Here is a 27,347-nt window from a genome sequence, read left to right on the forward strand (position 1 = left end):
AACGTTCCTTGACAATCTATTCCCGTAGTCCTCTTAACGGCAAAGCAAGCGAAACAGAAAATTCTGGACGAAATAAATTATTCGTCTTCGTTCGACCAGTGTCCATCACTGGTGGCAGTATTCAAAATTGGAGTTATTTCGATACGAGTTTTATTTTATAACAACTATCGTATTTACAGTAGATAATGTAAATACTTTTAAGCGATTGTAAATAATTTTAATTTCGCTTCGCGAAACATTAAAAGTGAATTCGCTTTCGATCCGTAATTCAACTCGAACGAAATAAAATTTAATTTAAAATTGCGAGAGGAGCGCGGAAATGCTTAATCACATATTCCTGCACCGGCTTGAAATGAAGGAAAATTGTAACATTAATTATATTTGTATTCTTCCGAGCGAGTACGAATTAACATATTAATTCGAATTTATTCGGGGAACAATCTTTAACTGGACGAACGTGAAGAGTTACATCCTACTCGTTCGATGCAAACGAATACTCTGATAGTGGTATATTGGATAATTTGAAAATTATTTACAAAGAGTACATCTGTTTATCGCTAACTGTTATTATATTATTCTGTATTGTTCGCATGAATTGCGCTATAATACATGATTTACAAGAATTTTAACAATTTCCCGTTAGCATTGCAGCTTTAGTCAATTGCTGTGAATAATTAAATGAAATTATAATTGCACTGTCATTGCACGAACCGCACAGTATCGTTTTCTATTAAATTGCAAGGGACCACAATAGGAAATTAGGTATTTATTATACCGTGTAAATTGCGTTGAAATGCTTTCCAATAAATCAGTAGTACGAGTAAATAATTTTAGATCCCAGCCTTCTGCATACAATTATTATTATCAATTCTTGTTCGCTTATTTACTTAGCTATTAATAGATTTTTAGCTTCACAAATATCTCTTATTTTTTGCCTTAGCTTTTCGAAAAGGGAACCTTCAAACTTTCAATACCGAAATGCCGTGAACAAGTAGTACGAGTCAACAATTCGCGACCGAGAATTCTACATGCTCTTCCTTTCTTATCCACTTGGATTTCGACGCATTCAAACTTCCCTACCACCTTTCTCTGTCGTTCTTTTCATACAATATTCTATCAATATACCAGTACATAGTCTTCAATATTCACTCTTCAAATATGAAGTTCATATATTCAATAGATTCGATGTCGTCAGGTGTCAATTTCTCAACCTTGCATAGTGTATAATTTTTCCTATTCATTGTGGAAACATAAAATTCCTACGTTCGATACAAAAAATCAAATTCAATTATATCAGGTGCCAACTTCTCATCTTTACACAGTACATGCCAACTATTTTCGACCAATCCACGTTCTCGTTATTCACCCAATTTCTTTCTGTCTGCTTCGTTCGTAAAAAAATCCTCGCGACGCCGAAAACGCGACGATGGTTGGGACCGTATCGATCGAGTTCCCTCCGAACGATAATACTAAACTGCAGATTCGCATCATTGGGTCAGCAACGCGTCCAATAAAAGCCAACGTTATCCGGCGAAGTAGCATTGTTTACGGTCCGCTCGAGCTTCGAGGGTGCTCCGACGATTTTTCTTCCCCTCGCTATTTCGTCGTTTCTCTTTTATTTCCCTCGGTTTCGCGCACAACAGTTGCAACTTGGAAACTTCGGCCGCCGTTTATCGGCGGTTTCGTCCGCCGAGAGACCGGAAGTTCCCCGTAATTGCTTCCAGTCAACGGAACGACCGCGTATCTGGCTTCTCGGCCGATCTTATCGTCGCTCCAAATCGTTAACCGTGCACTTTCTTTCATTACACATTGTTATCCGCGGCTCGAGCGGCGAACGAACCGAAACGGAATTCAATTTGCGGCGTCTAAAAATAAATATGCCGGGGATTAAACCGGGAAGCCCGCCGGATATCGAAGATGGAAAATGCAACGGGATTTCGTTTCGAATACGTATTTAATTGGAGGCATTTTTGCCTGCATCATTAACCTAATGCCAGCGTCGAAACAACAATAATTTATACATATTAAAATATTTTTCCGTATTTCGTGAAATCTATTCTTTAGGTGTTTAATATTCTTTGAATATGTACCGAAGATTTTCTCAAAATTTTATTCCTATAATAATTAATTGCACAATTTCACGGTCAGATTGAAGTACAGTTTCAACCCAGTTAACACGGAAGGATGAACTCGAGCCTGGACAGGATGTCCATCGAAAAGAACCCCCATTCATAAAATATGCAAGTTCGCGTTATCTCTACGAGATTAATCCGCGAATAGTTGCGGAAAATGGCGCTCCATTCGAACAAATTTCTCGAAACAATTCTCGCCCCGGTGGCACGACCCACTTTTTCGCGCGACCTCGTTCGCGAACGGCCTTTTGAAGACGAGGAAAAGAGTAGCTAACAGCATTTCCGTTCGTCGAAAAGAATGTAATCGATTTATACGACCGGGCGTTTTCGTTTTTCGAAATTGCCAGACAAAAAAAAAAGAAAAAAAAAATACTGGCGGTTCCGCGTCCGCGAATCTATTTCGAGGATCGGGCAACGCGAGAGTAAAATGATGTAGGCCGACGCTTTGATGTTCCTGGCGTTGCAGAAGATGCTTTCGTTCGGCACAGAAGCAATTTATGGCAGCCATCGAAACCCACCGTCCGATTTCCGATACATCTTTCATTACGTGCACAAAGTAAACCGTTCTCGTGATCCTGATACAGCGAGATCCTACTTCCTTCAAGAGAAAATCGAAATTCGAAAAAACCGTATCACGAAATCAAGCTCGCTATTTAGTTTATTTAAATAACACTTAAATATCGTGGTAATTTTAATCAAGAATTTTAAGGAACAAGCAATAATAAAATAGAAATTACAATTCAGTTTATTGTTATACAGGGTGTTCCGCCACCCCTGGGAAAAATTTTAACGGGAGATTCTAGAGGCCAAAATAAGATGAAAATCAAGAATACTAATTTGTCGATGGAGATTACGTTAAAAAGTTATTAACGTTTAAAGTTCCGAAAATTTTTTTCTAGAAAGAGGGTAGGATTTCGGGGGTAGGTCTATTCATAAAAAATGATTGTAATAGATCCCTGCAATTAAAAATAATTTTTTTAGAACGATTTGAAATTTTTTTTTTTCGTCGAAAAATTTAGGCACCTGTCGATTTTTCTTAAAAAGTCGTTTTTGATTTCTAGTAATTTTATTTGACACCCTACAGAAAAGTTGTGTAATACTTTTTTGTAGGTACCCATGAGCTCTACTTCAGAAAAAAGTTTCATTGAAATATATTCACAATTGTAGGAGTTATGGCTGTTTAAAAATTGGACCATTTTTATGGGGTTTTTCCCAATTTCGCGGTATCAAGGACCAACTTTTCGAATATTTTTGCGATTTGTACATATTCTCCATCAAAATACGCGTAGTTTGCTTTTTTAAACGTTAAAATCGTCCAATCCGTTCAAAAGTTATGATGTTTCAAAGATTCGCATGAAATTTCGAGGCAGCATTTCTGGCCTCACATTAGATTTTCGGTAAAGAATTTTTTTCTCGCAAATGCGTAGGATTTTGGGGGTATGTGTAATGATAAAAAATGATTGCAATCGATTCTTGCAACCAAAAATAATTTTTCTAAAACGATTTGAAAAAATTTTTTTTCTGCCAAAAAATTTCAACGCCTACCCGATTTTTTTTCTCGAAAGTGGGTAGGATTTCGGGGGTATGTCTAATGACCAAAAATGCTTATAATTGACTCCTGCAACAAGAAATAATTTTTCCAGAACGATTTGAAATTTTTGAATTTAATTGTTAATAACTTTTTAAGGGAGCCTCCATCAACAAATTGGTATTTTTGATTTTCGTCTTATTTTGGCCTCGAGAATCTCCCATTAAAATTTTATCGAATTCACAGTCGTGACATGGACGTGCCAGCTTTCATTGTGCAAAATTTTGAAGCTGCTATTTACGTTAGAAAAAAATATAAACGCTCGACGCTTCCAGGGAGGAATTCATCGTTTGACAAATTTCAACGCGCTTCGCCATGTTCGTTTAATTCACGTGTAACGACATAATCCCAAAATGCAACGAGGTAGGTGCACACGCGGTTGAAACTCGCAGAATAAATAGAATGTTTCCAGGGAACTTTCGACGCTGTTCGTACTTGACTAATTCGCACAATACCCGCTAACTCGACGCGCAACGGGACTCGACGAGAGTTAAGTCGCAGCAGACAACAACTTATCAAGTTATACGTCGTGACAAATTTAGCAATTTTCCCTTTCGCGTTAACTTCAACGCATAAGTAATTCTCGTCCTCTTTCTACGTTCCACTGTACAGCCAGCCATTATCTAACACCATACCGAATAATCATTATACACAGTGCACAAATTATCTGCATCGAATCGGAGTTCCTTCAATTTACCAATTAAATTAAAAATTGAAACCAATTCGAAATGTTCCCGATCAAAGCAGCGGTAAATTTCAATGTTTGTTCGCGTTAAAGAAAATATTGTCCCCGGGGCTCCCGAGAGCTTCCAAAGCTCGGGGAAGAAACAACATCGATTAAAAGTATCAAGGAAAATTTAAGCGCGTAAACCTCGAGGTGGAAACTGACGCGGAAGAGAAACAAGCGAGGGGCCGGAGACGACGTGTACAAAGAGCGAGAAAGCGTGTTGCGGAATAATCAAGTGCAAGGAGAAACGGCGATAAACGTTCTTCATCACGGTCGAGTGAAAACGCGCGATCCCCGAAGGGCGATTCCACCGGCCATCGCTTTTGCCCGCCACGAGTTTCGCTGATACGAGCAGCGTCGCAAGAAGCGTGCAATCTCGTCGCTAGCTCCAAGATGGAAGCCTCTGGGCCCCTTGGATCCCGTCTCGTAGACGCTGAGAATTCCTCCCACGCGTTACGCTACTGGTAACGCGACGTTAAATGTCCGCGAGAGGAGATATACGGGGACAGTAAAAATTTGTCGTTTCAATTTTTACTCGCACGCGTTCCGGAAATAAGGATAGGGAGTCGTGATGAATGGACCCAGGCCACCGAGACTACTTATGTGGATGCGTCATAGTTCAGAGAATTCTTAATAAAGAATAACGAATAAATTGTAATTTTATCGGTGACTAGGTGAAGTCACATTCGAAGAGTTTCGATAGACAAAGTTTGTGAATTTAGCGTTACCGTCTTACTTTGAGAATCGTTTCAACTCGCGAGTGAAAAGTTCCTTAATGGAAACTCTACCGGAGCTCGAATTTTCGCAACATCGAATCTACTGCGAGCATCTCGTTGCAGGGGAATCGAAATTGCAGCACTTTGAGAGAATCGTCGATGCAAGGATGATTCCATCCGGGACCAGGGACTTTATGGAGTTTAGCGGATACTCGAGCCGCCCGTGGATCCTAATGATAAAGCTGCAGTTCATGGAAAATGTCCAAGTTAATGCACCGAATATCAGTGAATATTTTAATATGTGTCTAAAGGAAGTGAGTTCTCTGGTTCTCGAATATCTTGCGATATTTTATCGTGAAATATTCTAATATTAAATGTCAGAAAATTCAAGTAAATCGATATGTTCAGATAGAGTTTAAAACGTTCATTTTTCAAACAATGTATTACTTTCAGAGTATTGGTCGCCTCGTTCGAGCAGATGATCAAATTTGCCGGATTCGCTAATTACGTTAAACGTTCGCGAGAATAAAGTTGAAATGAATTTACGTGGCAAAAAGCATGTCGAGAGAAAGTATAATTTTTATCTGGTACAGAAAATGTTTCGTTAACTTTGTTGCTGAGTTTTCCCTTTTAACGCAGTACCGGTGCAACTTGTTGCTAAACCTTGTAACGCGGAAAGGATTTTTACACTACGTGGAAACGAAATTTAAAAACGATATTACGTTTTTTTTAATCTATATTCTCGCGTACACGATATGTCTGACCACACTGTCTTCTCTTTCACAGTTTGCTTTGTTTTATATTCTAATAATAATAAAAGGCAAAACGCGGGGCTCAACAAATTCCAATTTCTCCGAAAAAATTACCATTTTATTTCGATCGAAGATGGAAAAGAAAAGAAAAATAAATTTTCCGCTTTCCACGAATCGTCGAGTGCACTTTTATTCGAGAACTCGAGCTATTCTTAATTCGCGGATTTGTTGATTCGACGAAACAACTCGATTCGCCACACGAGTACGTAACGTCGACGGGATCGATAGAAGGTCGGAGGAGTTTCAGGACGCCATGGCGAAATTGTCAAGCCAGGTGCAACGTTATCGTTGGTTACTGTTTGGAGAGGTCAGATGCCAGGAAACATGCCGCGGCGCATCCCCCGTTTGCACTTTGATCGATTTTACGTGTTAAGAGCTTGTTACGCGTCTTGAAATGCTAATTTCGACCAGACTGCTTGACACGAACTTCTCTCTATCTTGCTACGGGGTACAGCTTCTGAATCTCTTCGTTGTTTGAGCATTCAATTATCTGTTAACGCGGTAAATTATATTTACTCTATTGTGTATTCCATTGACTACAACCTTTTCTTAATATTCACGATTTCTAAAATCTAGTTTGAAGAAAATTCCGATGCAGTTATTATTCCTTCGAGATTCTTTAATTTTTGCAACATTACTACAGTACAGTTTCGATTATCCGGCATCCGGATTTTTCGACAAAATTAAAAAATTTCGAATCGTTTCAAAAAAATTATTTTCAGTTGCGGGGGTCGATTTCAATCTTTTTTGGTCAATACACATACCCCCGAATTCCTACGCACTTTCGAGAAAAAAATTCTTTACCGAAAATGTCTGACCATACGCTGATATGTTCCACTGAAATTTCATGTGTATCTTTAAAACATCATAACTCCTGAACGGATTGGACGATTTTAATTTTCAAAAAGCCAAACGCCGCGTATTTTAGTGTAGAATATGTAGCATTTATAAAAATATTCGAAAAGTTGATCCTTGACCCCGTAAACTGAGAAAAACCAAATAAAAATGGTCCAATTTTCAAACAGGCATAACTCCTACAATAGTGAATATATTTCAATGAAACTTTTTTCTGAAATAGAGCTCATAAGTACCTACACAAAAGTATTACACAACTCTTCTGTAGGGTGTCAAATAAAATGACTAGAAATCAAAAACGACTTTTTAAGAAAAATCGACGGTGCCTAAATTTTTCGACGAAAAAAAAAATTTCAAATCGTTCCAAAAAAATTATTTTTAGTTACGGGGGTCAAATACAATCATTTTTTGTGAATAGACATACCCCCCAAATCCTACCCACTTTCGAGAAAAAAATTCCTTACCGAAAATATAATATGTGACCAGAAATGTTTCTATAATTTCATACTGTCAAGAACAATTTTGTTGCATAAAAGTGACATTTTATCGTGTTTAGGACAGTTGTAGTTAGAAGAAATTTCCTACGAAAACTCCACGAATTTCCTGGATGGTGACGTTTCAATCCCCTAATTCGTATAATTTAGAACCAAATGTATCTCTCGCGTTCAGCACGTGTTACGTCAGCCGCAATTAACCCGTTCACGCTAAATTTGTACACACTGTGGGAGTTTAACCGTCCACAGTCATCGTAGGTTTCGAAACTTTCTGCTCGTCCGATCGCGTCGGACAGGATGTTTGACTCCAGTAGTTTCGGTCGCCCTAAGGTCAGACGCGCCGTAATGCGGCTTTTAGCGGTTCTACTTCGCGAACGGCGATGCGGTTAAAGGTTGCCTGTATCGCCGAAACTCCGATCACACCCACCACTCCTATTATAATTAACTGGTTCTCCTACGTCGTCGTTCTATCACCGTTTCGTTGTACCCCCGAAATACTCGTCCGTTTCAACGCTTCAATTAAAACGAAGCTTCTGCGCACTGTAGTCCCGATCTCTCTCATTTATTTATCATCTTCGTACTATTAAAACTTATACTAAAAACAAGGAGCTACGAGGGAGTCACAAACACACGGATTTGTAATTTCATATCAATATAAAATTGAACCTTCAGAAAGTTATTAGAAGCTACAGGGGGTCAGAAATACACAGATTGTTAATTTTCTGTTATTCTGTGGTTTCAGAAGATTTTAAAGTATCTGAAAGAAGTTGACAATTGCATGTTCGACAGTTTCGTCTGGATTCCTGGTAATCTAATTCCCAGTGATCCAATGTGAACGACCCTTTAATGGGCACGGTAGGAGGAGAAAGGTCACGGATTGTCTCCGAGGGGCCAGTGACCCGAGCAAATCTGTAGAAAATCAGCGGCAAACAGTGGGCGAAAACGCCGCAGAGCGATTCCGAGGCACGAGTGTGCGGGATTTTCGAGCGGTGGGGTTGGTGTGCGTCACGACGAGGTCGTCGACACCGGCGCGTTTTCCTCCTGGCATCGATCGCTCTTCCTTTTTGCGACAGGGTGAGAAACGGGAGAGGAGCTCCGGCCAGTCGGCGAATATAACGACGATCTCCTGGAATCTTCGAAAAGAGAATTCCTACGCTCGGTCGATTCCAATTAATTGCTCGTCACGCCCCAGACGCGCGGAATTAACGAAAGACCAGACGATACATCCTCGTTTCGATTTAATTTCGTCCCGTCCCCCTTGAAATTTTTCTATTAATTTTCTTTCACGCCCACGTTCGATCGTAAAACGCTACGAGATACGAAGTAAAATATACCGAGAAAATATTAAATAAGAAAGTTTTTCCTCTGAACTTAGAAAACAAAGTAAACAAGTAACCGAGGGCTCGTAATTGGTCGTGTCTCGGAAATTACAAGTTTCGTTTACGGGTCTCGTGGCACCGGAGATCGACTCTTCAAACGTTCTGTTTTTTTGCAACTTTTCTATATTTCGCGACGTTCGTTCGCAAGCAGCGTTTCACAAAAGTCGCGCGAAACGGTCGAGCTTTTAATTGTCGCGAAGTTGGTTACGTTCGAACGTTAAGCTTCTGTAAAACCGACGCGGCTGCCTCTTCCTCCAATTAACGCTTCAAGAAATAAGATCGTCTGGCAGTTGTTCAAACACGGAGTTCTCGAGCTATCGGTTAATTCTACAGTACGTGTATATAGTCGCGCAAGCAGCTATTAGCTTGTAACCGGAATAACAGAATACTTAACAAACGACTAATTTGACGACCTATGTTTATTGATTTTCTACAATTATACGGAGTCTGATTCATCATTGAAGTTAGAAGAAATGGACTGGCTTCAAATAATTTGTTTAATGCAGCTGATTTAGAATTTTTTACAACACCGTTTGCTAAATCGAAAGGCTGTAAATACTAATAAATATTATTATAAGTTAAGTTTGTACTTAAGCGTCTGTTTTTAATTTCGTTATAACGTTAACACGAAACTGTCGGGTTAGAAATTTCGTCTTTAAATAGGAGAAATCAGCGAGATGCAAACGCGTTGCGTATAACGCTGTTAGCGCGATGTTTCCTCGGTGCTGGTCGTGTTGTTATATCAAATGAAGTTCTTCTTTGTCTTCCCGACGTGCGAACATTTTCCGCGCAAACTTTGCGTCTGTTGTTTTAAACAAATGTAGAAACACCGCGCTTCAAACGGCGGTGAATCGAGGCGAGTCGAGATCTCGCTCGAGCTTTGTTTGCTTTTCAACGACGTTCAGCGAATTTTTTAAACAAGTTTCAGACTTTCCTATACACTACAAAATTGAAACGCTATTAAAAGCCTGTCAAAAATAATTTCGTAGAAATCACCGAGCGCAATATGTTGGAATACTTTCGTTGAATTGAATATTTCATCGACTCTCGTGCTCGTTTGCGTCGAACCGTCGAACAAAAACTCCCAAGTGGCGACGGAATATAAATTCAGCAAAGCAAGCACAAACGATGGAAATCAAACGGATTGACTGGTCCGCGGGGATATTTCGCTCGGTTCATGTATTAATCATCCGCGGGACGATTCCATAAACCGACCCCCGACTGCACGGGGGTTGAAACACAATTTATCGCGAACGACCTTGTCCACCGACAGCATTATTGCTTCTACGATCGCCGCGAACACGAGCACTCCGCAAGAACGTATCGACTGCGCGTTACGCGATGCTATATTTTCGTTGGAAAATCACGATAACGCGAAATAATGGGATCGGTTGGTCCATTACTTACACAACGACGCAAAGAAAAATCTGGCTCCGTGAAGTATTAATGGTCGTTAGAAAGCACAATGGACGATCGATCGCTTTAATTCCATCGATTATGCACTTACTGGATAAATTATTTCAACAAGTGTCGAGGGGAAATGGAGAAACAAAAGATAAAAATGTGTTCATCACCCCTCTGGAGAAAGGTACCATAATAATGATAAATAGTAGGCTCTGCTATTGTTTCGTAATTTAAGAAATGCAGAAAATTAATATGTGACTTCGGAGTATCTCGAGTGAAGACGTCTTATTCTAAAGTTGTAATTGCGGTTACATGAAATAGTTCGACCAACTTATGCCTTAAGTTTGATGATCAACGCGAAGTCCTAATGCTCGTGGAGGCGAGAACTAACAACAGCAATCTTGGGAAGGAAACTCGAGCGAATGAATCTCGATTTCACGATACTTTGATTCGGATTCCACTGGAAACGTTAGGTCATTAACTGTGGCGACACTGACTGACATACCAAACACGTTGTGTTTAATTACGAGTAAACTTTTGGTGGTCACGAGTTAAAATTGTAATATATTAAACATTTTCCTACGACTCGTTGGATAATTCCCAAACCGAAAACTTTTTAATCGTGTCACCTTTTTTCGCGGGAGGAACGATATACGTTTTACGATAAAAATTCAACGTTTGGAGTCGTTCCAGTTTCGCGCGAAGAATCTACCCGGGAATAAGAAGCGTAAGAACGCTTCTCGCGCAGGGATTCTATTTTCATAAGTAAACGGCTCGTTCGATTTCGCATTTATGAATTTTTATCTCCGCGAAACGTCTCGCGACGACGTTCGCCGCGCTTCAATTAAGGAACTGTACCCCGTGTTCCTTTTATTGGAATTTCCCTCCTTTGAAAGGCCCCCGTTCACCGGGAGCGTTGAATAGAATTTTTGAGGATTTATCGAGAGAAGAATGGGAATCTTCCCAGGTACGATTGTCAATAAAGAATTCGCTGGAATATAATTATGAATAATTTAAACTTCGATACGAGTGTTTCATTATTTGTCGAAAATTTTTATTCGGGGTTTATTTAATTTCGATTCTCGACGACGCCTTTTTCTTTTGTTCCCGGGCAATGAACACCGATCGGAGGAAACGTCGATCTGCGAATAAAAACCGTAGGGGCCATAAAAGTGGGTCAATAGTGGCGAGGAGTTTCTGTCCTCGGGAATCTGCCGGCTCGCTCGTAAAAAACAGCCACCCGACCGCGATCAAACCAGGGGCTTTTCGGCCTCTGTCTTTTCGTGGGTTTAACGTCTGATTAATGGCCCGTGGGGCTTTCGCGATCTGCCCGTTCGTAACCTAGTCCCCTTTCCCCCGGGGATGGACCACGGGCTCGTCCATTACGAACCACAGCCTAAAAGGAACCGGGACGTTTGTATTTTATCTAACGAGACAGAGCTCCCACACACCGATTTCCTCTGGAACTTACTTGCAACGCGAGAAACGCGAACGGGGAATTTTGGCGAACGTGGTTTCTTTACGTCCGAACCTACGGGCTCTAACGACTACGCCAACCCCTACGATATTAACCCCCGAAAACCCCAATTTCGGCTTTTATCGACCATCGTGCCCGTGCCATCGCCAGAAACGAAATTCTCAGCACAATGAGAAAATCATGGAACTGAAGGAATTTTAATAGCATATTGATATTAAATAAAATGATACTGGATATTAAAAACACGTTCTCCCATTGATTTATATTATTTAGAAGTACGGTACATTTTTATTTTACTTTTATTTGAAATTATAATTTCTCGAGTTTTCGAAGTTGTTCTTTCGAAAGGACAAGAAGCTCTTCGAAAAATTATAATTTCAAATAAAAATATACAGTACCGACGAACTTTGCAAAAGACAAATTGTAGTAAATGTATTCCAACTTCGAAGTTGTTCTGTTAAAAGAACAAGAAGCCCTTCGAAAGATTACAATTTCAAATAAAAATATGCAATACCAACGAACTTTGCGAAAGACAAATTATAGTAAATACACTCCAACTTCAAACTATATAAAGCAGCAAGAGAATAGTATTTTTAATTTCGCGTATCATTATCGCAATGTAATTTAATATTAACAAAATTAATTTTCAATTAAATGGCTTCATTTTGAGTGTGCAGAGGCATCGAAGATCGTTCAAAGTATTGTAAAATAGTACGGAAATTTCCCGAATCGTCCTTAAAAAGTTCCAGGGTCCATTTGCCAACCGCGCGACGGTTTTTTTTTTATCGTGGCGACGCGTTTCCGGTCCCGCGGTTCGATTAGCGTTCTTGTTCGCGGTTCGATTAATCTCGCGGAACGGGAACGCGAGAACGATCATCGCCCGGGATGACCGTGTAACGCGATCGCGACTGCCAGACGTCGAATTATCGTTTTTGCGATAGCCTCGCGCGAGCTACGAGCGTCGAAACGCCGATGGAAACTCGGCGACGCATGGAATATATTCGAGGCGCGGGGTTAATACGGCGATCCTTTTATCGCCTCGTTGGAAACAGCTGCGAGAAGCGGGCCGCGTTGCAGCTGCGACTGGCAAAACGCTTAATACGATTTGCAAACCGTGGATTTCAGGGGAAAAAACCGAGCTGCCGATTATTCCAATAACAACTGAAACTGGATATCGCTCGTCGGAATAAATTATTTCGTACCGACGGTTGGCGCCCCTCTTTTACAGGGTTAAATCCTTGGAGCGTGGAAGATTTGATCCATAACGAAGAAGAACGAAATGCATAAAATGCGAAGAGGATGGGATTTAATAATCCCTGCGAGTTTAAACTGACAATTATTATGTGAATGTAATTATTTGAACATTTATGTAATCCTTCGTTACTTCATTACTTTTCAAATGCTTTAAAGGAATGTTGATTTTCATTCAACGATTTCATAAAAAGTTAACATTAAATAATTCTGTTGAGATTGAGAGTCCACTTAAGGGTTAATTTAGTATTCGTAACGAAGAAGAGTGAAATATGAAGTTTGGAACATAGCAGCGAATAAATAGAAATTAAAATTCCGTTGAAATTGTAAGAAGCTTCGTCTAGTTAACAGTAATTTACTATTGTTGAAAATTAAGTATGAATTGAGGCTGAAGCGGTAAAAATACCCAGGCGCCAGACGAAGCTCGAATTTCGGTAGAATTATCCTGTCCGTTGGAATTCGCGTTCTATCGTTAAATCAGCGTCGACCGATCTCACGAAAGTGCGACACTAATTAGCCGTCAGTGTCGACACGAATGATCCCGATTCGCTGTCGCACGGCGACCGATAATTATCCACAAATTGCAGTTTCATGAAACGATCCCACATCGGAATATTGGCATCTCCATCGATTCTCGATAAAACGAACGACGTGGTTCGTTCTAAAACCTAATTAAAAGTTAATTTTTTAACGTACAAGAGCGTCCATTTCGCAACGTCTTTGATATTAAAGTGAAAATTTTAATTTACCAATATCGTGGCGCCTGGGGAATATTTTAATATTTTAAGGCGTATACTTCAGAGCTATTTATTCCGTGATCAATAGTATTATTGAAATTTCGTAGCATCTAATTCAACATAAAAATAATTTAAATATCAGGGATATCCAAATACTGTCTACACAAATTATAGAAATACAGCATGCAACAACCATGACAATAAAAATTGTGATTATATTAAAGTGTCGGTAGAAAGGAACAAAATACTATTTTAACAAACAACGAAACATCGATCATGTACAAACAATCAAGATAAAATAAAGGGAAGTTTTTTTTTCACTTGAATATCAATAATATGAATAATTTCAATCGTTCCAAAGAGCTTCTAAGCAGTTCGAGAGGAATCAAACTATTCCAAATACTGCAATAGTTTCGCGTTGATCGCTAGCAATCCTAATCAATTTTACACGCCTTAAGGAACACAAGTACGACTCACCTCGATTTAACCGAGAATCGTATCGACTATCTTTCGTTAAAGATTTTCCATTCGACTCACCTGAAACAAAAAAAAACAACCTGTTAAATATCTGTCCAACGAAAACCGAATAATACGGTGGTACATAACTCTTTAAACATATAACTTTTCTTTACCAAGAAATGGTTAAATTTTAAACTATAGAAATAATCTTAGAAATAACCTGGACATCCAAAATGGAGGGTAGTAACGAATTCCTGTAAGTTTCATTAGTTCTTATTATCAAAATTTTAGCAATGCAATTATTGTTCGCACGTACGCCCACGTTGGCGCGAATTAACTATCTGCTGGGACCGGATTCAAGATTCCGTGCATCCTGCAATATTCACAGAGTAGCAAACGAGTTCGCGATTCCGTTCGAGGCGAGTGTTTCGCGGTTACGAGGAGCGAACGCTCGCTTATAACGCGAACCCTGCCTCGATGGAAGCGAGGGAGGCTTTCAGTCGACACCAGCGCACCGGGTGCAAAGGCTCGTTTAGTATCGTTGCACCCGGCGTGTATTATGCAAAACAGTGCTGGCGCGAGGTTGGATTCAAGGCGGAAAGAATAGGGAACAAACGCCCGACGAGGAAAGTCGTGTAGAATTAAAATAAAATACGCGAGTCGTTTCTTGTTCCGTGTGCATTTTACATTACGCCCACGCCATATCTCATCTTACGTCGCGCCTCAACGCGGCTCATTTAACTTCTCGCGACGCTTTATCGCGCGGAGAAACGTTTCTCTTCTTCTTCGAACCCGAACTCGACGCCCAGAAATCTCGCGGAATTTCATTGAAACGTTAATTAGACCAGAAGTTTAAATCAACTTTAATTAAAAACTCAATGCTTTCGTAACATATTTCTGGAAGGATTTCTCGCTAGCAATTTTTTTTAGATCATCTCAAATGACTCGATTCAACTTTTACGAAATTTTTGTTGTTGTTAAGGAACAGACATTATATTTAGAAATTGCGTTGACGGGAGAATATTTAAAAATGGCAAATGACCACGGTCAAGATTATCGCGAACGAACGCAGAAGAATGGGTGCCTACGCAGTCGCTACTGGCGTCACGACGCTTTGTGTGCTCTCCCAGGCTTCGTTTTAACGTGCGTCATAAAGCACCGCGAGAGAAATATTTTTCCGGCGATACAAACCGCCCGTGGAAAAACTGTACCGCGTCGCTTGCAACGGGAAGCTCCTCGGACGCAAACGATATCGTTCGAGCGTTCCATCGGCATCGAAATCACCGGGCATAGATCGCGGCGGACGCAGCATCGATATCGGAATTCGCGCTCCCGAGCGTCAGCCATCATTTTTCACAACTTTCGACGACTGAGAGATATTAAAAAGGAACTCCCTTTCGTCTTCGACCCGGTCACTTCGTAAAAAGTATTCTTTAAACAATACCATAGAAATGAGGGTTCGCAGAAATTCGATCGGACATTTATCCCCATTGTGCAGTCGTTACGAGACAGCAACGAAATTTGTGTGGAAATTATTGTAGTCCACAGAGAGCACCGAAATCTCCGCGCGAGAAATTAATAATAAAGTAACAGGGAGCTATTATCATCCACGATCAATACGTATCCGCTCTCGTTGGGGTATTCGGGTAATTGCAGCTTTAATTACGATAAGTTAACACTTCGCCGTGCGGAGGCACGAACGAAACGAGCGAATCAGAAATGAAATCACCCACGCCAGCGCAACGGAACGTCGAACACAGTGTATTTAACCAACCGCCAACGACCGGCGTGTCGTGCGTTCTTGAATATCGTGTAACTCCTTCCGGAGCAATGAGATTCTCGAGTATCTGTTGCATTTGAATCTCCTGCGATACAACGAAAGACGTCGAAACTGTGTCGAATTTCGTTACAGTGGCCTTTGCCAGAGGAACACTTTGCTTCCTTTCTTTCTTTTATAACGCTAGATTTACTTTAGATTCCATTCTTAGCAATTTAACATCAAGCTAAATTAAATTCTAGGGACGACTTGGTATTAAGAAAGTATTTTCGCGAATATTAAATTTGTTCGAACGGTTCCAGCCCTGTTTGTAATTAACGTAAGTGTTCCCAGGCGTTCAGCGTTTTTCCGTCGCCAAGTTTAGCGACGTCGACGTCGTCTGGCCACACGGTGGTGAATGGAAGCGTCGCGTTACTGTTATTACAAACGAACCCGCGTAATAACGCGTCTCGCCGACGCGCGTTCTCGTTAATGCCCATTGAAAAATACAGCCTTGTCTCCGCGTTTCGTGTTTTCGCATGCGCGTACCCGCGGCCTGAACCGTAATTGGCGACGACCATTCCCATTCAGGGTGCAACGACACCAAAGGGAGCCATTGTTGGAAGAGCAACGAATCGTTCCCGGTGCCCTGTACGTGATTTTCCGCTTCTTTTTTTCCAAGACGATGAGACGACTCTTGGAAAGGTTTACAACCCGAGGGAGAGACTGAAAAGCAACCGGATACAAGCTGGTTTTCCGGCTGACGAAACACAAAAGTACGATCGTTACAAAAGACGTCTAAAAGGATCGAAATTAATTAACAATTTCATTATCCCAGGCATTTTTCTGCGATCGACGCGCAGAAAACGAAGGAACGTTTATTTTTAATTTGTCCCCTTTGTTTCGCGAAGCGTGCACCGTGATTTGATGACGATTTGCCGCCATTTGCACGGGAAAAAGACGACCGTAAATTGTCTTTTCAAACGTTTCGCGTTCCATCGATCGCGCGATAAATCGATTTCGTAATTAAAATTCTTGTCGAACGACGAAGAGCAGCGAAAATAATTATACTTCGCTGATGCTCGTCGCGAAATAAAAATGTCGTCGATTCGTTGGCCGTCGAAGCGACGCGTTATGCGCGCGGAAACGCTCCTCCATTCTCCGATTCGATTCTGCAAACGAACCGCTAATTGTACTTCGTCATTGCTCTCGAGAGATTCGCGTTCATTGTTATTCCGTGTTTTCGCTCGACGGGGCGATATCAAAACGACGCGTCCAGGATTCTGATTAACGGAAAACATCCATTTCGTAGTATCCGTGGTTCGACTATGAATTTCAACAGAAGAAGGCTATCGATTTCTATTCGCGGTCTTCTATGGGTAATACGATACCGTTTCTGGATAATCAAGCGCGTGAAGTTTACTGGTCGTCTTAAAAATAATTTGTTTAGATTCGACTTCTTCGAGAAAACTTCATGAATGGATGACGCGGCGAGGGAACGATCGAACACAGAAAAGCTTCCACGTATCGCGGATATATTAAAACTCCGCGAGGAAAGTTTAAATTTACACGAAAATACAGGCACCGTAGACGATCCGCTGGAACGTTGCCAGTGAGCGAACGCGATTTTTCTTGCAGTTTTGTAATTACTTCGGGATCCGTGCGGGCCTCGTTTCGAGTTCCAGCGAGCTTAAATATCATTTGGCGTAAACTTCGCCGGTAAATAGAAGCGAATCGGAGCCCATCGATCAAACGAACCGACCAGCCTCGCAAACAGAGAACCGGAAAGGGATTCGCGAAATCGCTGATCAAACGACTGGAAACCATTATTGAAATGAAATCGAAGCGCGCGTCCCTCGTTTATGTAATATTAAATTATTCCAGGCTCCACTTGTGACGAAACGTTCGACTATTACGATTTTACATAATTTATTTATGATTCGAGAGGTAGCGAAGCATCGAGCACTCGTTGATTTTTATTTCGGACACGTTCTGTTGAAATATATTTTATTATATAGAAAAGAAACGGTCTAAGATCGCCAAGAAATTAATTTACAAAACAACAGCGGTTGAGTGGGGAATTGATATTAATTTTTTATCTTCCCTAAATTGTGAATTGTTCGTGTCTGTTAATTTTTGTCGGGATCTTTAGCTGAATTTCTGAGTCTGGCACCGAGTATGCAAGGTCGTTGAACCTCGCGTAATCCCGATGAATAATTTCTCAGACGGCCCGTATTAAGCCACGCGTATTCACCTCGAAGAAGACGCAACTGCGCGCGAATTTATCGTCGGCAATGCAGACGTTGTATTTCAGTGGAAACGGAGACGGTGGATCGCGACAAAACTGGGGCGTGCACCGAGACCCGAAATTCTTGCACGGCGCCCCCGTGATTCATCAATGAAAAATCCGACCCAGTTGTCGGGACGAGCATTAATAAGCTTCGCGAGTCCGTCGTGGAACTCGAGGAACTCGACCTCGACCCGATCGTCGCAGCCCAGCGGTTCTCCCACTTTGCGTCAAATTTACTACGATCGGTATCCTTTGCGTTTGATAAAAATATTTAATTCCACGAGTGATCGAAACATGGATCGAAAGATACGAAGATTCGCGGATTGAAACAGTCTTCCATTTGCTATTAGGTGAGATGGAATTGTTACAGAAATCGAAACCTCGTTTAAAAATTAATTTCGAATCGGTAAATCATTACGTAGAGAAGCGAAAAATTATAAAGTTACGCGTCCATGTTGCTCGCATCTTTCATCGGGCGCATGCCAACTTTTCGAAACGTTTCACGATCCAAGAATTGTTTCGAGCTTACGAATAACGATCGATGTTCCAAGAATATTTGAAAATTGCTCCGCGTTTCGAAAGTTTCCGCGAATTTTTCCATCGTCGTAAATTTCTGTTGTTTGCACCATTTAACCATGTTTTCAAAATACATTACAGAGTGTCAACACTACGGAGTTCTTATAACAAGTGTCATTAGATTGAAATTAAATTAAAGGAGAAAATTAAATCTTTCGAACAACTTCAGGTTTCGAGAAAATGCGGATTGCTTTTAATCTCGTCCAACTTTTTGCTGCAAAATCTCGGCGAGATCGAATTAATTCAGCAACGACAAAAAGACGAGCGCGCTTCGAAGTTTCGGAACACCGTTTTCGTCCGAGAATACGTATCTGGTCGATAAATATCGTCGTTCCTTCGTTTTTCTGAAACTTCCAGTTGCTCGAATCGCTCGCATACACTCAAAACAGATTCATAAATAAAGAGTTCGTAAAAATATTTGCGTCTTCGAAAGATCGTAATAGGGAAATCGGCGTCGCGACGATAGAATAAAACCTTCTCTAAATAATTATTCGAGTATTTTCTAGAAACGAGCGACCGAATCGTAAGTGGAATTTGGACTTCGTCTCGTAAACAACCGAACGAAAGAGGCAAAGCAGAGCGGAGAGCGCGGTGACGTTAAATCTGAAAAACAGCTAAGGAGTCACGTCCGTATCGTAAACTTGGCATTGTAAACCTTAACGGAGAGTGCAGGGGAGGCGTAAAGCTCGCGTGGAATGGCGCGGCAAACAAAGGAAAGCCCGTATTCCTTTACAATTCGCCAGAAGACTCGACGTGGAACAATCGAAAGAGTCAATAACGCGTAAGCGGCGGGGGGAGAGAGAGAGACTTTGGTAAACGAGAACTATCGAATTCAATCGGTATCCGGTAACGACGAAACTTTTTAAAAACGAATCAGGTTCCAGGGTTGAAAGGTTAAGTCGGTAAAGGTCAGTCGACGTTGGTGCATCGGGGGCGGAATCGCGATCAGATACCACGGTACCCGTCGCCATGCTGAAATTCGATTGGACATTTTCTGGTCGACTGAACGGATCGACCGAAAACGTCTCGACGATGAAAATGCTGTTGACCCCGGGGCCAAGGAGGAACGACACCAGAGAGTTCAAGTTCAATCGGGGGGTTGCGAATTTTCCATCGAAACTTCGACCCCTTCGTTCGCGTATAATAGACAGTAACCCTGTCCAAAGAAACGTTGGACGAACTCTGGGATTCACGCTTGGCTAACCAGATTTCATCCCTTGCGTCGTCGATCTTTTCAACCCTCTTCTGAAAAGAGTATTTTGTTTTTAACATGTTTCTAATCTCTTAATATTGTTTCGTGCTTAAATGCATGTAAAATTTAGATCATCGGTTTTACTATATTCCGTGAAATTTTGCTGGTCTCGCGAAAGCCAATATTTGTAAAAAAAAATACACGCGAATTCGAACGCAGATTCTTTTTGTAAATAAACGTGAGCTGTCGTTGCATCGGATAGCGAATATTTTCGAGCCGCGGTGGATTTTAAAACCGCAGTTTTCGATAACCCTTTATGCCGCGGTAAAGGCGACTTTAAAAATTTCGAATAATTTTACATTTTCATCGGCACGCCTGTTTACGCGACACAGTTTTCCATAAAGCGTAATCGACGAACGACCGAAATGACTAATTGGCAATTTCGCGGCTACGAGGCACGGAAAACGTTTTCAATTTTGACAATTCGGTAACCGCGATTGTCGAATGGTCGTTCGAAACGAAAACTCGTTCGTACCCCCGGGGGAGCACTTAAAAACGGAGTCAATTATTTCGTATTTACTTTCGATTTAACGCCTTTATCCGTGGTAATGAGAAGGAAAATAAAATTTCGTTATTTTGTTTTTCTAATCTGTTATTTATAATCGCGTTAACTGCTCGAATGGGTTATTAACGACTCGGTAGAAACTATCGATCGCGTATTACAGGGTTTGGGAAAGTTTATTTTAAAAAATTTCTAAACCTGTGGGACGTTTAAAATTGGCTTTCGTAAAGGCAGAATTAATATTAAAGTGCATTGTATCGGAAGAAAAATTTGTGAATTAAAAAGAGAAAAATTCTTTCCTTTGTTACTTAAATAATAGGGTTATTATTAGGATGATCAATCGGATATTAAAAAATTAACTTACGACGAAGCGAAAAAAAGTAAATGTATCAATCTCTACGTAGAACGTGTGCAAAAGAGAAAGATTATATATTTCTATCTGATACTCGATGAAATTGAAACGGGATTGAGATAGTAACTATAAAAGGCTTTCTTTTTATTTTGAAAAAATCGAAAACGCAGAGGATCCGTATCTCGTATAAAATACGTTTCAATTTTTCACACTCGTCGATTTGCAACGCAATAAAGAAAGAAAAGATTTCGTGGTCTGTTCCGCGATAAACAAACGGATGTTTCCATTAAATAATGAACACTGTCAATGAACGAAATTTTATTTATGTATAAATAAACTGGGGAATAACGAATAAAAGACGTGGTTTTGTTAATCTCAAACTTGCTAGAAAATTAGGATATTTCTGTTGGATCACTGAACAGGTATTATGAAAACGAACAATTAGAGGGTTAAACTGCACCTCGAAATGGCATCTCTGTTAAATGCAGCACATTCGTAATTGGAGAACGAAACTGCAGCCTTTCAGGATTTTAAAACTTTCTAATTAAAGCATAAAAACTACGCTGCGCGGAAATTTGAATATCCTTATCGAAACGGCGAAATTGCAACCTCTTCAAACCTTTGAAAGTTTTCAGGATAAGGATCGCCTTTCGACCCTCGTGAACTCTGGAAATTTTCAACAAGAAAGACAAACTGTAACGCCGTGAAATTTTTAACGTTTCCAATGATATCGCCTCGAACTTGCAAAAAAAACTCTTGAAATTTTGCTTCATGGAAGTGACAAATTTATTTTTAACTTTTCATTCGCTATTTTTGCACGTATGAATATTCTTATCACTCCCGTTTCAAAGATTCTCACGAGTCCAAGAAAGCAATATTCCAGTTGCCTCTGAAGTCCGCAACGAGAGGACGAAAGCGTAACGCTCTGAATTCTAAAAATTCTGAACTATCGCGTGAAATACAGTTTCCCTCCAGCCCTTAAGCTTACGAGCCAGAGGGAAGGACGTAATTCCCTCGAATTTTTTAAAATTCACAACCCGGCCACGAAACCGCTAATTTACTGTACGAGAATACAAACGCAACCGTGACCCGCGCTATGCGTGTCAAGAGTATACAAAACGCAATTCCGTTTGACCCAAAACATTTTCAGCCATAAAATAATAACTACAAAAAAATATACCACGATGTATACTAGATTCTTAGAATTGTGGAATTGTGCATGAAACAGTTGATAGTCGATTAAATAATAAAAAGAAACAAACAGGTACTAAAAATCTTCAAGCAAGAAAATAAATACAATTGTCTTGAACTGTTAATATTTCTAATTTCTGTATCAAGCAGCTAATATTTTGGTAGCAAATAGAATTGTCAAACGTCTAACGAAGGGAGATAAAAATCACTGATATTTCATTAAGTAAACTGGTTATGAAAAAAAATGATTTTTGATAGCTTTTGATTTACTAAATTGCGCACAATTTAGTTTCCCTATGCTCGGTAATAACTTTTGCAATTTTGTCCTTGTAAGTTTGCTGTAACCTAGCTAGAGAATATAAAAAATAACCCTTTCGAAGCTTGTAAAATGGCTAAGAATTTAGTCTCCTCCAGCTTTGTAATAATTTCTGAAATGTTCTATTCCTCGTGAGTTCGATTCGTGGTCAGGGAATATGAAAATGCAACCCCTTCGTAGTTCGTAGGATTTCGAGTCTGTAGGCGTATTCTTCGCGAAGGAGTGAATCTTTTGGCGAGATTTGGGGAAAATCGGCTCACCTGGAAAGCCTTTTTTGTACCCGGGCGGCAGGAACGCGGCTGGCGGGGTGATGGGCGGCGCCGCGTCCCAGCAGGGCACGACATCCGGTTGCATTGCGTATCCGGGAGGTAGCTCCAAGACTTTCTGCTGCTTCTCGTAGCGTCTACGCCGACGGCTGCCCGGCGCGAACGTTTTCACGGCCGCCAGGAAACCGACGCCGTTCATCTCGTCCTTTTGGGATTTCGTGTTTGCTTCGCTACTACCGTCGCCCGGGATATATCTCGTCGACCTGGTCGGTCGACGGAGGGGGAAAGATCGAGGATCGGGGACCCCTGGGAGAATCCCTCGACGAGTGTTTCCTGGATCACGATTTTTTTTTTTGCGTACGCGATCAGTGTACTCGCGATGGATCTACGTGGACGCGAGACGATTTTGAGACCGCTTCCAGTCACTGCTGGATGATGTCGATGATTTCGATGATGTCTGTGGGTGTCATGGTGGGTGACGCGTGCGGACTGTCGAAACGAGTCGAAAAGCGTGTTAGGAAAAGCGCAGAGTCACCGCTTCGCGCTCGACTTTATTTCTGTTATTCGCTTTCGTTATCTATCGTGATATTTGTTTGGGAAATTATTGGATTCAAATTCATGCAAGTATATTTCGTTTTGAAATTATCGAAAATGTTTGAGATGTATATTTTATAGAGTTCCTTTCATTAATTAAACGAAGGCAGTTCGGTATTTCGAGCGTAAAGGGTTGCAGAGTTGCGTTAGAAACATAATGGTCTGTGGAGTGATCTTTGAGACGATAATCGATCGCGCGGATAAAGCGAATATTGAGGCGTTCGGTGTTTGGAACTGAGCGATACCGAAGCAATTTATTCGAAGCAAAGTTGGACTTCAAAAAAGAAAAAACGAAAGCGTAAAGAAACAGTTTGATCGAGCAAATATTTTCTTGGAAACGTTTTGCTTTCAATTTCTCGCAGCATTGAACATGCTAACCCATTCGCAAAGAATGCATTGATCGATCGTGACTCGGTAATGATTAATCGTTCTATGCAAAAATGTTTCTTTGGGAATGAAAATGGTAAAAGTGAACTGTTGCGATTATTGCGTGGAGGATCCTTTGTTCAGTCTATTCTAACTTCTAAATCCATTTACTGTGGCACTAAAGGCGGAAAAGGGAAAAGTATGCGTTATAATGTTAAACGTATAAATGTTCCTTTCAAGATAACAATTTAATTAACTCTCGCTCTGAAACAAGTTATGACAAAGTAACCAATTACGTGTAAACGTCACGCAGACGCTTTATAAAATTTTCAAGGTACATTTTATTAAAGCATACTTTTTAAATATGTTTCTTTTTCAGGAACTTTTTGAGAAATTAAATATATGATTCTAAGCAAAGTTAGTATCTTGTATCTTAGCGACCAATTGATTAGTTAGCTTTAATCAAACTCGTTCACTTTTATTTCTACCAAATCTCGATGCTCGATCGACTGGGTGAAAAGATTGCGAAAGGGTTAACATTTAATTTTTGAAATCCAACAATTCCTCGCTTCGCGAGATATTTTCTAACAAACGATGTTAGACACAGCGACTGGGCGTCCTTCGTGAATGGTTATTTCTCCGTGGAATTCGTCGATCGGCTTTAACAATCGACGGTTTATGATTTTAACACCAGTTGCGTCTGAACGAGACGGGCGATTGAAAACGAGCCGACGTGAAACTTTTAATTAGCACTCGTTAATCCGCCGCTTCGACGTTCTCCCGGGATCGTTTCAGCCCTGATAAAAGCTGCACGTGTATCGAGGTGTTGATCGCGACTACAAGTACCCTGGGGAACGATTATTCGTTATTACCATTTATCATTGAAAGAGTATCATAGATCGAGTTTTTAACAAAAGCGTGCATTTCTTTATAATGTTCTTTATACAAATTAGTTCGATATTATGGTTTTACCGAAATAAAAATCTGGATTGTTTCTCTGTTCTCCGGAATTTAAAAGAAAACATAATAAAAGCTTTTAATTTATGTAATTAAACGTCAAGTGAAAATATTCATAAGGTTTTCAACTAGGAACATTCGATGTAAATGACGTTTAAATTAAACTGAACGCTCGAAACGATCGTTGGTGACTTGTGTAACTACAAAACTTGAAGCAACTCTGATTACGTGCGTGACAGTTATGAAATGCTTATTGAGAACGCGAGCTGCACGAAGGTCACAAAACAATTATATTAAATTAGCATATGGCAATTAGTACTAACTACGACCCGTTTGAACGTCGAGCATCTAATAACGTAACACCAACTTAATTATCGTGGCTTCGACGATGCATCGCCAACTTAAGTGTCTTAGATTATGTACGAAAACTATCTTTACAGTAAAGTTCAACAGTATCTCTGCTACAAGTGCCCCGTGAGCTTTCAACGGCTCGTAATCGCCCTCCTACTCTGAATTTAGTATCCCGCGAGTGAGAAAGATTATTATTGTAAACGAAATCCCGGAAGAGGCATCAAAGCAGACGAATAAAGATTATTTTCAACTGTCATTACTAAACAAAATCATCTCGATGTTACTATAAATTGTACAACTTCACCAAAGATCAATAATCCCGAAATATTTCAAAATTATTTCTCCCACACGAGCAAAGACAGTTATTTAAAAAACCCACGACGATCGACAGAGGGTCAAAACTCGCGATATCACCGACGATTGACTCGCGTCTGTTTCTGGAAAACCTTGCGAAACGAATATCTCGAAAACCGTTCACTCGATCCACCGGCTCGAAGTTTCACAAATCGCGCGCGTAATGGTCGATCATCCGCGAAATTTATCTCTTTTCTCGTCGAAGGTTATAGCCGCGCTGTGAACGGGATATCTCGTTTCCTCTCGAACGAGCACGCGGACGCCCAGTCGCCGTTGGCGTGCACCTGTACGTCGGTGTTTCTCGCTGTCACCGTGTGACCTTGACAGATCCCGGAGAGAGAGTTCGTAGGAGGCCGACCCGTGGCGGAAGTGCGAATCGATCACCAGTTGCGCGCGCGAAGGGCAAGAGCGACAAATCCCACACTCGAATCTAGGTACGCTCCGCGGAAGAGCGTCTACCGTACTGATGCGGCCGAGCGCTGTCCGTCTTTCTTCGTCGCGGGCCGACCGAGCATGCCCGAAGATCCCCGAACGACGTGGCTCGGGGGTGACGGTGCCGACCGATCGCGAAAGGGTTGCGCGCGCAACCCGGGGAATCACTCCAGCCGCGCGATCGCGCTTCGAAGACGCGTGGGCGTCAGGTACCTGCCTGCGAAACCTACCAAGAGGAGTCGGTGGATCCGTTGGGGGGTTGATACACAGGGGCGGATAGCTCGTTGGACGATCAACAACTTGTTAATAATATATCATTGTTTTCTTTCGACCGAACCAAGGGCTCTTTCCAACGGCAAACGTCAAAGGGCACACGAATGGATTTCTGTTATTCCTAAGTTTCGTGGAACATAGTTTCGATACAACGCGGAATGAATTAACCGTGTTATGGGGTTCAGTGTACTATATTTACCAAATATTATCCTAACGTTCAGTGCAAACTTAATGATTTATTTTATTTGGTCTGCCGTTTGAAAAATCACATTTTACACCCAAAGAAACATAGTACAAAGACGATCCTGATACGTATGCAAGACATGTTTTAGCGATAAAATCCCTGATCGTCTACGATTGTATATGTATGTTGTAACACGGATTTGCATGAAACGATATTCCTTGAAATCCGCCCGTCAACGTTGGGAATATTAATGGAAACATAAATGTGTCGGCATCATTTGTAATTTCTATGAAACCAAGTATATTTAAATCGCGATACGAAGCACAATTTCTAAAAACTTCCGTGGACAGTGAAATATTCCTCGATCGTAATGCTTGTTACATTTAGTTTACATTTTCTGCACAGTTGCACGATAAATACGGTAAATAAGTAAAATAAAAATGCATAATCAGAGGGATTAAAACAATTGGCCATTAATTTTTCTCTCCCAGTGATGTCTAATGACCATTAATATCCAGTGAAACCAGATTTTTTCTTTTTTCTGTCGGTGCTACCAACTCGTTCATAAATAATGGAGCAACCGCAGCCATAACTTCGCGTTATCGCAATTTTCCAGAGAAGATATAGCGCGTGTAACGTGCGGATGATACGTTCTTGCAGAACGGCGGTCGTTCCCGTTTTATGCATTCTTTTATAATACGACTTTAAATAAAATGGTTCAGAAAATACGATCCTGTGCACTTTCGCTCAACTAATTATTTACGATACATCGAACAATATTCACGCGGATCGACCTCACGATTCTCACCAGTTCGAACGATGACTCGCTGGAAGTGCGGACCATCCACCCTCGACAAACAGTTATTTCGATTCTCTGATTCGAAATTCCGCTATTTCCCGGTAAAACCATCCGTGTCCCACGGTGGAATGAATTTCTCAAAAAGATGGTTAAAATACCAACAATCAATTTACCGATATTCTTATTGTTATATAAAAGGATCGTAAATAACGCTTCTTCTTTGTCAGCCGTTTCTTCGGGCTGATTGAAAGAGATCTTTTATTCTTTGAGGAGAAACGAAGCTATTTTTCACCCTGTGCGTAGGAAGGCGTAAATTACCTGAGATGAAGTCTAGCGAAATAAGGAACACGCGTAACAGATACTTGTTCGTAACTGTTCTCGAAGTTTTTCGAATGAAATTTCAACGAAAACTTCTGAGGCTTTTGTTTCTAGTTTCGTGAGCTTCCACGGATAATTGATTAATGGATGAGAGAGTTTGGAATATGCTGCTGGGTCCATGAACGAG

General features: G+C 40.8%; 1 protein-coding gene across 14 annotated transcripts in view; it reads right to left on the reverse strand.

The window, feature by feature from the left end:
* Positions 1-27,347, reverse strand: part of LOC143345011 (phosphatase and actin regulator 2) — a 275,992-nt gene that overhangs the window by 29,970 nt on the left and 218,675 nt on the right. For 9 of the 14 annotated variants that reach the window (XM_076771699.1, XM_076771700.1, XM_076771694.1 and 6 more), the window contains one exon: positions 22,527-22,865. The exons of the other annotated variants lie outside the window; for them this stretch is intronic. In XM_076771699.1, coding sequence (XP_076627814.1) covers positions 22,527-22,865 — 339 coding nt within the window. The remainder of the gene's footprint in view (positions 1-22,526; positions 22,866-27,347) is intronic. 14 annotated transcript variants of the gene reach the window in all.

This window comes from Colletes latitarsis, chromosome 8 (genome assembly GCF_051014445.1).
Source record: "Colletes latitarsis isolate SP2378_abdomen chromosome 8, iyColLati1, whole genome shotgun sequence".
NCBI classification, from domain to species: domain Eukaryota; kingdom Metazoa; phylum Arthropoda; class Insecta; order Hymenoptera; family Colletidae; genus Colletes; species Colletes latitarsis.